At 41.7% G+C, this 14,078-nt stretch overlaps 1 protein-coding gene across 4 annotated transcripts in view; it reads right to left on the bottom strand.

Moving 5' to 3' along the window:
* LOC140718273 (kazrin-like) overlaps window positions 1–14,078 on the bottom strand; it is a 713,538-nt gene that overhangs the window by 111,616 nt on the left and 587,844 nt on the right. For all 4 annotated transcript variants that reach the window (XM_073031791.1, XM_073031792.1, XM_073031793.1 and 1 more), the window contains one exon: window positions 11,027–11,150. In XM_073031791.1, the coding sequence (XP_072887892.1) occupies window positions 11,027–11,150 (124 nt within the window). The remainder of the gene's footprint in view (window positions 1–11,026; window positions 11,151–14,078) is intronic.

The following is a 14,078-nucleotide window of genomic DNA, read 5'->3' as shown; positions in this document are numbered from 1 at the left end:
TTCAGTAGGACCATCATAAAATGGAAATTTATTATTGTTCAAACTAAGAATTGCTCGATTTATTACTGTTTTTATCAATTACAGATTTTGGTTTGACGGTCCCTCTCTAAGCCATGCTGTGATGCTGGCAACAACTATTTGGCTTCTTACTGCTGCCCCAGTTATAATCTGTTAATGGAGTACAAATCAGGAGCTGAGTCTGCAGCTCTCAGTAACTCACTGGATAAACTTACTGAGCCAAGTAAGGAGCTTCGTATGAAGAAGCATTAAAAGAAAAGGCAGGTTGAGGTGTTTGCCTAAATCAGAAGCTCCCAACCTGGTGTCCACAGACCTTTCAGTTATTGGTAGGGGTCCATGGCATAAAGAGGTTGGGGACCCCTGGCTTCCATGAGTCAATGCGGACCTCAGCAAAGCGCGCCAATGTTAACAGAATAGGTAAACACACAAGGCCAGCAAGCTGTTTTCCAATCTGCACAATGGTTCACATGGAGAAAAATACAAAATCACTGCAATTGGAGACTGGAAAAATCAAGCAGCATGTAATCACTTTAACCAAGGATTCCCAAAACAGGTGTCAACAATAATAACAATAGCCAAGTAGGGCAGATGCTGGAGGTATCCAGCAGGTCAGGCAGTGGCACCTCCGAAAGAAGCAGAGATGATGCTTCAAATCTGATGAAAGTCATTCAACTGAAACATTAATGCTCTCTAAAGAGATTTCCTGATCTGTGCATTCCAAACTTTTCTGGTCTTAATTCAAATGGCAATAATGAATTGTGAAATTAAGCAAAGATTATCAACCATGTCATAACAACTGTAAAATTATTTAGACATATTTCGGAACACGTGGAGTAAAAGAGACTTACCAGGCACCGAGCAGAACTGGGCTTCCTTGCGTAACATGACACTTTTACTAAAGCAGAGTTTAGGATGGGTTAGAGGCAATGAGCTGTGATAAGGCAGGGTGGTGGTGTGAGAGGTCCCTCACAGACACACATGTGATTATTAGTGCTGAGGAGACTTTAAAAAGTAGTGAACAGAAACAAAACACGATGGAAGGTAAGTAGACATACATCTGGGGAATATGGGATGTTTTATCTTTTGCAAAAAAAGCTCATCAGTCCGACAATAAACAGTCAAAATTTTCCATAAATTTATTTTTATTGATTTTAAGCTACAATTCTCAGATGGACTTCTTTTTTTAAAAAAAATGTAACTGTGGTAACATCTAACACAACAGTTGCTGCAATGAGTAATATGAGACCTTTGACTTCAGGTTCTGTTGCAATCTCCTCTGGTGTCCAAAGCTTTGATGACACAAGAACCCAGGACAGTGTGCAGCAACACTGCTTGGAACAGGTTTTCATAATCTGTGGTTTGAACTTAGCCTCTGGGTGACCTAATCAGTTGACTAGTGCAAAGTGGTTAAAAAGAAAATTTGCGTTTGTCTCCTGACTCAGATCTGAAGGCTTGAAGTATCTATAAAACAGGCCACTCACCCAGCTTTTCTATCTTAAGTAGGAAAAATACCTGTTGATGATCCAAGAAAGCTCATCCTGCTCCCTATGTGTTTGTTATGATGTTCTTAAGATTTCCATAGGACTGGTGTGCACATTTGGGAAGTTTAGGATTGCATGGAACTAACTATTCCATTCCAGTACTTTAGAAAATGTAGGACCAGGTCTTTCCAAAAGTGCAACTGGGGCAAAAGAAAGGTAGTCAATATAGCCGGCTTAGGCTGATGTATTTGTCCCACTTTATGACCAAACTCAATTATGTCTCATATATGACCTAACCAGGTTGAATTGTGGAACAGATTCTGAGGAGTGTTAAAAAAAAAGTCTGACTGGTAGTTTTGGAATATTTTTACCTTTGCATCCATCTCTGCCTTCACCTCCATCCCACGGCAATACATTCCTTCAATTTCAGAAGGGATCTGAACTAGGAACTTCATTGCCTCTGCACTAATCACCACCCAGCCAGCCCGATGATGAAAGTCAGTAAATGTCAATTAATAACAGGACTCAGGCTCTTTTCTCAGATGCCCTGCCACCAGGATCACTGGGTCTGCTGTGAATCAGCCAAGACTCACTGCTTTAGTTCAGACAGGATCAGTGTGTATAACTTCACAGGGATAGTGAACATAAGAGCCTAAGATACTTGTGATGCCATATGGCATGTAATGTGACCCCTTGATTCTTTAAACACCACCCGTGATAAAAAGATACTTAATTATCTACGCTCAGTGGCCACATTATTAGGTACAGTAGCTCATTAATGCAAATGTCTAATCAGCCAATCATGTGGCAGCAACTCAATACATAAATGCACACAAACACGGTCAAGAGGTTCAGTTGTTGCTCAGACCAAACAACAGAATGGGGAAGAAATGTGATCCCAAGTGGCTTTGACCATGGAATGATTGTTGGTGCCAGACGGGCGGAGAAACTGCTGAGCTCCTGGGATTTTCACACACAAAAGTCTCTAGAGTTTACAGAGAATGGTGCGAAAAACAAAAATAAAACGTCCAGTGAGCATCAGTTCTGTGGGTGAAAACGCCTTGTCAGAGAATGGCCAGACTGGTTCGGGCTGACAGGAAGGTGAGAGTGGTGTGCAGAAAAGTATCTCTGAATGCACAGCATGCCGAACCTCGAAGTGGATGGGCTGCAGCAGCAGAAGACCATGAACATACAGGAGTATCTAATAAAGTAGCTACTGGGGCTATATTGATTCTTCCATGACTGACTCTACATCAATTTCTTCCACTGTTCCCCTGAGCAATGTAACCTGCCCCTGCTGCTTTCCCTGTTAGAGCTTCAGCTCATGAGCTCAGATTGAGGCAAGTCTCGGAATATTAACAGTGGGTTTAGCTTCCTCAAGAATTCTGATTCCTCAGCCCGTTCGGAAGCTGGACGACTGGTACTGGAGAAGCAGAAGACTTAATAAAGTGGGGATGGGCAAGGAGTTAACGCTCTGATGTGGTAGGGGGATATTTTGAGAGGATAAATTTAGCACGGACCCAATGAGTAACAGCCACTGTTAGGTCAGGACAGAGTGTCGAGGACTGATTGGGCAGGGGAAGGAACATGCCTTCCTCAGCCAAGGAGAAAATGACACCAACGATGGCCAACTCTAAGAGTGATGAATTGGAGAGTGATGGAATGTTACTCTGAAAAGAGAACACTGAGGAGAAAAGAGAAAGACAGCCTTACTCTGAGTCTACATCACACGATTCAATGGGAAACTTATATCCAGAGTCTACTCCGCTCCCTATACTAATGATTCTGAAACTCTTACTGAAGATAAATAATGTCTTTAGCTCGTTACCTGTTGACCATCTCTAATGTCATGAGTTAGTAGTACCAGCAGCACACAGTACAGAATCATAGAACCACGTAACACAAAAATGGACCTTTCAACACACCTAGTCTACACCACTTACTCTGATCTGACACTCAGCCCACTTGTTCCCTTCATAATCCATTAGCAACTCCAACACCACCGACTAGTTCTAATCTAAGTTACATACTAGAGGCATTGTACTGTAGCCAATTAACCAATGAGGCCTGGGAAGTAAGTTCTTTCTCCTCCATTGGCATAACTCTTCACTGACAATGGATGTCCATCGTGCAGAATTAACGTTTTGCTTTAGAACACTTTCAACAGTCATACACGTCACAGATCAACCCAATCTGACTGTGATACACCGCTCAGCAGTGTGTGAGGAGGACCACACACTGGGTAAAACTGTGGGGCAATTTGGGGCAAGTGACTAAAGATTACAGTAAAAGATGTTTCATTTATAAAAAGAGGTAAAGCTTCATTGAGACTGAAGCTTTCCAAGCTCATGACTATTTTTTAAAAAATAAAATGCCCAATTTTGCTGAATAAACACTGAAAATTACCAAACTAAATTAAATAAAACCCTGAAGGCAGCAGATTCACGGCTTAGTTATGCTTTGCTCGTGAACTGCTGATCCCACTTCTATCTCGGTTCCAGCAAAAAGCAGCTTTCTATTAGTGCCTGCTTTATTAATTCCTTTCAATAATCACATGAGTCATTTCTGCACGATGCTGAACCGGCTCCCACAAAACCTCTGCTCGACTGGTGTTTAGCACCTCAGCCAGGGACATTGATAAGAAAAGCTGTCCGTGACAGTGACTGCCTGCAAGTGGGCTCCCGCAATACTCAAAAGGTCCTTAACCCTTAACTGGGGCCAGCTTGACACAATGCTGTGGGATTTAAGTGCACTCCAGCACAAGCAAACTTTGGAATTAGGCAGCTGTTCAATTATTCCCACTCTGCTGTTCTTGTGCCAGAGCCTTGCACATTTCCCCTCTTTGGAACAAGCCAATCCCCTTCTGAATTTCCTTCCGCTGCCCTTTCATGTAGTGGATTCAAGACTATAGCGCAACATTGCAAAAGGTGCTAGGTCTGGGCGAGATGTTACATTGAAATTTCCACCCAGTTTTTCACTGAGCAGAATGGACATTCAAGATCCAAAAAGGCGATGAGAGATTCATTTTGCTCGTATGCTTCCACATTCAAGAATGCAAGTGATAATACTGAAATGTACAGAATGATGCAAGATCAGCAGAGATTGGATGCAACGAGGCACAGCAAATGAAGTTAGATTAGTCCAGACTGACTGACAAGATGGTAGTCTCTTGTGCTGAGGAAGAAGGGGGATTAAAAACTCTCTGCTGCTGTTCTTTGGTGTAAGTGTAAACCTATCTCTAATTTAACAAGAAAATCTCAGGCCAAAATTAAGTTCTACGGCGTGGGTTCCGAATGTGGAAGTCTGACCGAGTTTCTACCTGCTGAAGCTCCGAACAACCTTTAGACGACACAGCGGGAAAACGGCGGTGTGGTGCAGAAGGGTCTGGTCACCTCAGTTTGGGAGTAATACACAGGTGGGGTTGTACCGTTTGCCTGACCTTGTGCTACTCTGAAAGTGGAGTACATGTTACTGATGCTTGCACGTGGAACATGGATGCTACAAGTACCAGCACAGACACCGGTTTCTCCTTGATGAGTTGATTTTCTTTTTTCAAAGGAAGTTCGTAAATTCCCAGATCCCACACGCAAGGATCAATATTAGCTTAAAGGGGTCAAGTACTTCCACAGATTGAAGAGACCATTTTTAATCTGAGTCTTTATACTTGGTGCATGGTGGGGAAGATCTAAGATTTTACATCTTTCTCAATATCTCAAAGGCCTGCACTGCAATTTTAATGAACCTGGAAATCACTACCACAAATAAGCTTAGCAGAATCTTGTAATGTTGCTCTCGGGACTTGGAATGAAGGCAGCATGTTATCAAAATATGCAGCTAATTGGTACAAATGTTCAAATGAGACACAACAGTCAACGATTATAATACTGGGCCTTGACCTCCAGCTTTAAGCAAATAAACAGATGAAAGTATTTGAATCAAGCTGCTCCTGGAACATCTGTGAGACTGCTGAGCCTTATTTATCGCCAACATGAGCTTCCTAGCACTAAAGCTTCACCACTTTAGATTATTACACAGATATTTTCCTGAGTTTTAGGCGGTGATGCACCAGGAGGTTCATCCACAGAATGTCAATCAGCTGTTTCGTGTCCGAGCAGATCTGAGTGTCACAATGCCACTCCAGTGACCAGGCTCAGTACTGATCTCCACTGGCGCCCGTGCAAAGTTCCTACGTTCTCCCTCTGACCACGCAGAGATCATTCGGGGGCTTTCTAAAGACATGCAGGTTGGTAGGTTAACCTGGCCACTGAAAATGGTCTCAGGTACGCAGGTGAATTTAGAATCTGATGGGGGGGGGCGGTGTTGGTGGGAATGAGGGAAAAAATAAAAACAGATCAATGTAGGCTTAATATAAGTGGGTGGCTGATGATGAATACACTCATTGTTATGTTAGAAGATGCAGAAGTCATAAGTATCAGTGATAGAAGTTACCCAATAATTGGATTTAGGCAGTATTGACTAAAGTCATTCTAAACTTTAAATTACATCATGGAACCCTGTACGTCTGAGGCTCTTATTCCCAAAAGGTTGCTAGCATAGATAAAGCTTTCACCTTTCAAGCTTGAGAAAGATGGAATTATGAAAGAAGGGCTTCTAGAGTAATGGGGTAAAGAAGGAGAAAGCTGTGATTTAATTGGATAGCAGAACAGGCTAACTCTTATGTCTCCATCTTCTTACTAACTTATAATCACAACACACATAGAATGGATGGTCCAGTACCTCCCTCAACTTAATTCAATTTATAAATCCTTGATTAAAAATTTGGCTTGTTATTAAAACTCTTTTCACTGAAATTACAAGAAGCTGAGACTGAGCAAACTTGCATCAGTTTACCAAGGCGAAAAGAAACTTTATTCACTCAGATTCCTAGAACAGAGGTTCACAAATGAAGCAGAGCCACACTTGATCGTAAATCTGTAATATCCTCTCTGGGGAATTTCATGCAGTCGTGAAGGTTGATCCACAGACACACTGTCGGGGTGAGATATTTGGACTCATTGCCTCTCTTCTATGACCACTTGTACACAATCAAGCAGTTTCACTTCATTCTAAGAGAGCAATAATCTTTGGTAATTCAAGAGTCCATGCTTTCTGTGGTTATACATTAGAGACCTGGACTTAAATGCTGGGGGCACAATGAAGGTGTTTGCATATGTTTTAAATTGGCAATACAGCTGACAGGGAAGGGGAAAGCTTTCGGATGGAAATGGTTGGTTAGTTGAGCAGAAGACTGGAAAACTAAATTCCAGTATGAGGTGATGAATCTGGAAAGGTGTAACATGGAAACAGAAGACACAGTATGGGAGGATATTGAGAAGACTGAAGGAATAGAAGAAAGTTGGAGTCAGCAGATTCTTAAATACTGTAAGGTGAGTCATCAAGATGGCTGCTCCTTTTCACCAGCGTGGGTTCAACTAACCGCTTTCTGTGCTGTAAGTATTTTCGGGCTTTCTGAAAAACTGTGCTGGGACTTTTCTTTCATGGGCAACTCGTCTGATGTTAACCTCTTCAGAGGGTATAAGTTTGGTTTGCATAATAAGCCGATGATTAGGATACAAGACCAGGGAGAAAATGTGAGTCTCAGAAACAGACATCACAGCAGCACCCCGTTCAGCCCACAGAATTCAGTCTATCAATATCCATTCACGTCAACCCTATCAAACTCCCCCTCCTCTGATTCCATCACCTACACTCCAGGGGCAATTTACGATGGCTACACAATCACAGGGAGAGTGTGCAAACTCCACGCAGTTATCACTGGAGGTCAGGATTGTTCCAGGTTTCTGGAGTTATGATGCTGTACTCGCAATGCCATTGTACCTTGTCACAGGTGACAACAATAAGCCAATTTACCAACAAATGCTGGAACAAGGTTATAACACAGTTTGAGCTACAGCATATCATGTTGCAGGGATGTTCAAACTACAGGCTAGGACACAAAGGAAGTGTATGAGGATGTTGCCAGGCTTGGAAAATTTTAGTTGTGAGGGAAGACTGAACGGACTGGGGCTGCTTACCTTGGTACAAACAGTTTGTACACTGCAGTTGAGTGTATAAACTCATGAGGGGACTAGACAGGGTAAATGGGTAGGAAGAGCCTATTTTCTCTACACTGTAGATCTGTGACTCCAGCTCCTCGAAGGGCCGAATGGTCTACCTCTGCACCTATTGTCTATTGTCTTAGTGGAAGGGTCACAAAAAAGAAGACATTGGTATATAGTGATTGGTGGAAGGATTAGAAAGAAGATTAGGATTTTCTTTCATCGTGAGGTAGGTTCCTGGAATCCATTTGCCTGAAAGGGCAGTAGAGGAAGGAACCCTTATCACATTTAAACAGCATTATGAAAATGTGTCCTTTTATTAAAAATTGTCGGCTCTGTTTGGACACCAAACCAGAGGCAGAGAATTCCATTTTCAGACCACTATGTTCTACCTTTTGATTATTTATACAGTTGCCTTAACTTTGAGTGACATGTACAAAAACAAATCTTGTCACTATTAATTCCATCACACCACTTCGCTTATCCTAAAAGGCTTCTAATGGGCTAACACTCGTTAAACCTACCCAGCTCCAGTGGGGGGGGGAGATGACTAACCTCCTGAGGAGAGCAGAGATACCAAGACCAAAAGGAAAATGAGCCCTGGAGTCTGACATAAAGTCCTTTGATGTTTGACCCTGTGAGTTGCTCCATGATTGTGACCTATACCTCTATATAGGAAACCACAGAGAAGATGTACCATTTATTTTAAAATAGGCTTTATTTTAATCCACTTGTAGTTGAAACCGCACTGCTGAGTTTCTCATAGCATTCAGTGCGGGGATAAAACAATTTGACTCTAAATTTCCCCAGCATAAATTTTCTATTTAGTTTCTTAAATAAATCCATTTTCTTTCAGTATTGGTAGCATTATTTTACCTAATTTACAAATAAAAAGAACCCCCAAGTGAGCGGGAATGCTTTTAAAAAGATGTCAAGCTTACAAGGGATTTAAAATTCCAGCCTTTCACCATGCAAACAACAGGCTCAGAAAATATTGTTTCAGCCCGCCTGACTCTTAAGTTAATGTACAATCACGGTTAAGAATTTTTTCTTTGAGTTAGCTGACAGAGGATGTGATGACTGACTTCGAATGCTTTAGGAGGCGTTGGCTTTCTGTGCAGTGAACACAGCCTCACAAATTCTAAAGGTCTGAACTACGACAGACTGGCAGAGTGGAATTGAAATAACTTGTAAGTTTGACAACATCTTAACAGGAATAAAAACTGTCTCCTTAAAAAATTAAACAGAAGACTTACAAAAAAAAAAGAACGTCCACCATCCCATGCAAGTTAACCCCTGCAGCTGGTCTTTCGACAGGAAGTGATGTCACCAACATTCCAATTCCCACAGCTTCCTTTGCAAAGCAGGATAGGGAGTTGCATATTTGCAGTTCCCCATATGATGGTAGTGTGTTAGTTTGACATTATTTGCAGTTTGACAATTTTTAAAGAGACCATTATCCTTTCTTGGTCCACATATAAAGGCTGTTTGGAATAGATTATTGGCCTGCAAGGTGAAAATCCTACAATAATTTAATTAATAGGTCCCACAATAATTTAATGAAATGAACTAATCATTCAGAATGGCTGACAATTCACAGCTGGCTGCCCAATGTAATGACTGATTACTGGAGAGACCCGGCATAGCTGTGGTTGGGGGATAGTGCACTGTTCAATCTCGTAGCCAGCACTAACCAAGGGAATTATATATCAAGAATGACATTGTGACAGAATCAGAAGCATCACGTTTAGGGGTTACTCTACTGCAGTAGCAAGTGGCTTCTACCTATCATGGCTACAATTGTCTGAGATTACAGAAATATTCCATGACCCAATGACAAACTTAAACTCTTGTGTGGGATTCCTTTTCATTCAGAGGAATGATTCAGAGAATGATGTTGATGTTAGATAAATGCTGCATCCAATGTTTCTTGATTCAAATACTTAGATCATCAAAACGAGGTATAGAAAATAAAGTTAATGGAATACTGACTGAAGGGACCGGACTATATGGAGGTGGAAGCAATGACCAGAGATCTCGTTGGGCCAATGTGGGATGTTGGGTTCATCACATCACATCTGAGGAAATGATATTGCCTTCGGTCCCCACTGTAGATTTAACAGAATGCTATAATTCTATTGTCAGAGTTACACAAATTGGGATTTAATTTACGGGGAGTTACAGGATAATGTAGTGTTTTAACAAAGTGCACAACATATTTCAGGGGAAGTGTTGGAGTACGTTCAAGTTAAACAATTTCTGCTGGTTAGGGAAATCTAGAGGCTGACAGATATGACCTAAACATTTGAACCAGGCCGTTCCAGATATAGATTCAGAAATATCTTTACGTGTAATGCCTTGTACAAGCTTGGAACTTTATTCCACAAACCACAGTTGATGCCAGTTTAATTGATAATTTATAAACAAACATTGCCAGGTTTTCTGTTAGGGGCTTTTTAAGGATGTGGGCCAAAGTCAACATTGCAGATGGGCCTGAATGGTAGAACCGTCAGGAGGATTATACTGCCACTCTTGCTCCCTGGTTCCTATGCTTAGGTGAATTATATTAAACTGGTTGTGGACAGACTGGAGTGAGATCTCTGATGTGCACAACCTTGCTGTGGTGAAGGTTGAAGATCCCCACCTCATGCCTAAGTCTTTACAGCAGATGTGGTTCACAGTCCCTGTAGTGTATTCACTTCCAATTATTACCCATGTGGGATCGACCAGCTGTAAATGAGAAAGGTAGAACAAGGTCTCTTTAATTGAACCACCTCAATTTTTCAAACAGAGCATGCTCAGCCAATGGGAATGAAGCCTTAAAGATATTACCAAGTCTTACAGTTGATCATAATTTGGAAACTGAGGCCCTGGTTTAAAGACAATGGAAATCGTGAGCATGCCCAGTTGAAGTGAGGAGGTTCCAATCAATTGTCAAACTGATGGTATACAACATACAGTGGGACATGGGACTAACAAACAGGAGAAATTACCTTACAAAGAAGCACAAAGTGCACAATTGCAGTTATTTACAGTTACAGCTGTCCTTCAAGGTTCCAGTATCAGTAAGTTAAAACACAGCCGTGTTGCTCCACAGATTCACAGGTGACATTATCCACACAAATTTATATATATATATGTATATATATACACACATTAATTACAGAGTGTGCTGGACCTGCCCCAGCACTCACGTATTTTAAACTTTAAAAACAGAGACATGCACACATCTAATGAGCACATGGATGTGCCCCCCATACACACACACACAATCACACACATCCAACAACGGTGTGTGCCCACACGCAATTCGATCTAACAAGATGGTGAGCACACACGCACACACACTCACACACCCACGCGCATACACACTCACACAAACAAACACGCACACCCACACACTCTGCGAATGAGTGGCTGTTTATCACCAATCTGCATCTTCCTCTACGTAATAATCGGTAGAAGTACCATCAAAGAGGCCGGGATCCAGGGACTTCCGTTGCTTGCCCCTGGCAAACACCCGCGAAATGGAGCCAAACACCATCTTCTCCTTCTTTTTCTTCCTCTTTTGTTCTTCTAGATCTTCTAGTGACTGATAATTAAAACACAAAAACTGAAATTGTTTTTTTCCCCCCTAGTTGTTGAATATGAACTATAGCAAATTCCCCTCCACCCCCATCTCTTTCTGGACATGGAGAATCCACTTTCACTGTGAGAGCTTGCCTTCATGTGTCAGCAAGTGGTTCAACCACGGGGTCTAGCCCCCAGAGTTCACACTTCTGCAAAAGGGCTTGCTGATGATCATTGCAAATGATGAGAGAGTAGAGATGACTGAAACCTCATCTTGATGTATTTCCCAACAAATGTTTTTAGCAAAAGAGCAAACTTAGACCTTGAGAATCAGGTAGAACATCTCTGGCTGAAACACCTCCCAGAGCAAAGGGATTTGGTTGGAAATATTCATTTGAAATTCAGTTAAACTAAATACAGTCAAGGGAGGGTACATGGAACCCAGTGGAAGAGGAATGAAAAACTAGAGGGGACTCATTTAAATGAGGGTCGGGAAAAGCCTTGGTTTCTGATATCACAGGTCAGAAGCTTTCTATTGAAGGAATTAAAATTGAATTAAGGTACTTATTGAGTTTAGACCTTGAGAATTGGGTAGAATCAATGGAGTCACTTCTCTGACGAAGACAACATAGAAAACAACCTCTTCTTCTATGTCACAAAAACAAAGGAGCTAGTTGTGGACTACAGGAGGAATGGAGACAGGCTAATCATTATTGACATCAATGGATCTGGGGTTGAGAGGGTGAACAGCTTTAAGTTCTTCAGCATACACATCACTGAGGGTCTCACGTGGTCTGTACATACCAGCTCTGTGATGAAAAAAGCACAACAGCTGGTATGTACCTTTCACAACAGCCTCTTTCACCTCCAGTGGGTTTGGTTTGGTTTGGGGCCCCAGATCTTAAGAACTTTATACAGGAGCACAACTGAAAGCATCCTGACTGGCTGCATCACTGCCTGGTATGGGAACTGTACTTCCCTCAATCACAGAACACCACAGAGAGTGGTGCAGACAGCCCAGCGCATCTGCAGATGTGATCTTCCCATGATTCAGGACATTTACAATGACAGGTGTGTAAAAAGGCCCAAAGGATCATTGGGGACCCGAGTCACCCCAACCACAAACTGTTCCAGCTGCTGCCATCCAGGAAATGGTACTGCAGCATAAAAGCCAGAACCAACAGGCTCCCGGATAGCATCTTTCATCAGGCCATCAGACGGATTAATTCATGCTGACACAATTGTATTTCTATGTTATAACAGTCCTGTTGTACATTCTACTTATTACAAATTACTATAAATTGCACATTGCCGATTTAGACAGAGACTTAACATAAATATTTTTACTCATGTATGTGAAGAATGTAAGTAATAAAGTCAATTCAATTGTTATGCAGAGCAATCAAGAGCAATTTTAACAGTAAGGCTGAATATGGATGATTCACCACTACCTAAGGTCTGAATCAGCACAGCTCATTTCCATGCTAGATAGCAAATGAGTTCTCCGTAGAGCTTAAACAAGAGAAAATCTGCAGATGCTGGAAATCCAAGCAATATACACAAAATGCTGAAGGAACTCAGCAGGCCAGGCAGTATATATGGAAACAAAGTACAGTGACATGCAAAAGTTTGGACACCCCTGGTCAAAATTTCTGTTACTGCGAATAGCTAAGCGAGTAAGAGATGACCTGATTTCCAAAAGACAAAAAGTTAAAGATGACACATTTCTTTAATATTTTAAGCAAGATTACTTTTTTATTTCCATCTTTTACAGTTTCCAAATAACAAAAAAGTAGAAGGGCCCGAAGCAAAAGTTTGGGCACCCTGCATGGTCAGTACTTAATAACCCCCCCATTGGCAAATATCACAGCTTGTAAACACTTTCTGTAGCCAGCAAAGAGTCTTTCAATTCTTGTTTGGGGGATTTTTGCCCATTGTTCCTTGCAAAAGGCTGCTAGTTCTGTGAGATTCTTGGGCCGTCTTGCATGCACTGCTCTTTTGAGGTCTATCCACAGATTTTCGATGTTTAGGTCAGGGGACTGTGAGGGCCATTGCAAAACCTTCAGCTTGCGCCTCTTGAGGTAGTCCATTGTGGATTCTGAGATGTGTTTAGGATCATTAAGGATCTTTTCACCTTCAGCTTTTTTACAGACGATGTGATGTTTGCTTCCAGAATTTGCTGGTATTTAATTGAATTCATTATTCCCTCTACCAGTGAAATGTTCCTCGTGCCACTGGCTGCAACACAAGCCCAAAGCATGATCGATCCACTCCCTTGCTTAACAGTTGGAGAGGTGTTCTTTTCATGAAATTCTGCACCCCTTTTTCTCCAAACATACCTTTGCTTATTGTGGCCAAAAAATTCTATTTTAACTTCATCAGTCCACAGGACTTGTTTCCAAAATGCACCAAATTTGTTTAGATGTTCCTTTGCAAACTTCTGATGCTAAATGTTGTGGTGAGGACACAGGACAGGTTTTCTTCTGATGACTCTTCCATGAAGGTCATATTTGTGCAGGTGTCGCTGCACAATAGAACAGTGTCTGCTAAACCTTCCTGAAGGTCTTTTGCAGTCAAATGGGGGTTTTGATTTGCCTTTCTAGCAATCCTACGAGCAGTTCTCTTGGAAAGTTTTCTTGGTCTTCCAGACTCAACTTGACCTCTACCGTTCCTGTTAACTGCCATTTCTTAATTACATTACGAACTGAGGAACTGGCTACCTTCTTATAGCCTCCTCCTGCTTTGTGGGCATCATTTATTTTAATTTTCAGAGTGCTAGGCAGCTGCTTAGAGGAAACCATGGTTACTGATTTTTGGGACAAGGTTTGAGGAGTCAGGGTATATATAAAGCTTTGAAATTTGTATTTGCATTAGGGCCTTTCCTAATGATGACTGTGAACAAGCCATAGCCCTAACAAGCTAATTAAGGTCAGAGACCTTGGTAAAAGTT

Source organism: Hemitrygon akajei, chromosome 29, assembly GCF_048418815.1.
Source record: "Hemitrygon akajei chromosome 29, sHemAka1.3, whole genome shotgun sequence".
Classification (NCBI taxonomy): Eukaryota; Metazoa; Chordata; class Chondrichthyes; order Myliobatiformes; family Dasyatidae; genus Hemitrygon; species Hemitrygon akajei.
Note: the sequence above shows the minus strand (reverse complement) of the source record. Positions and strands in the feature narration are given on the sequence as shown.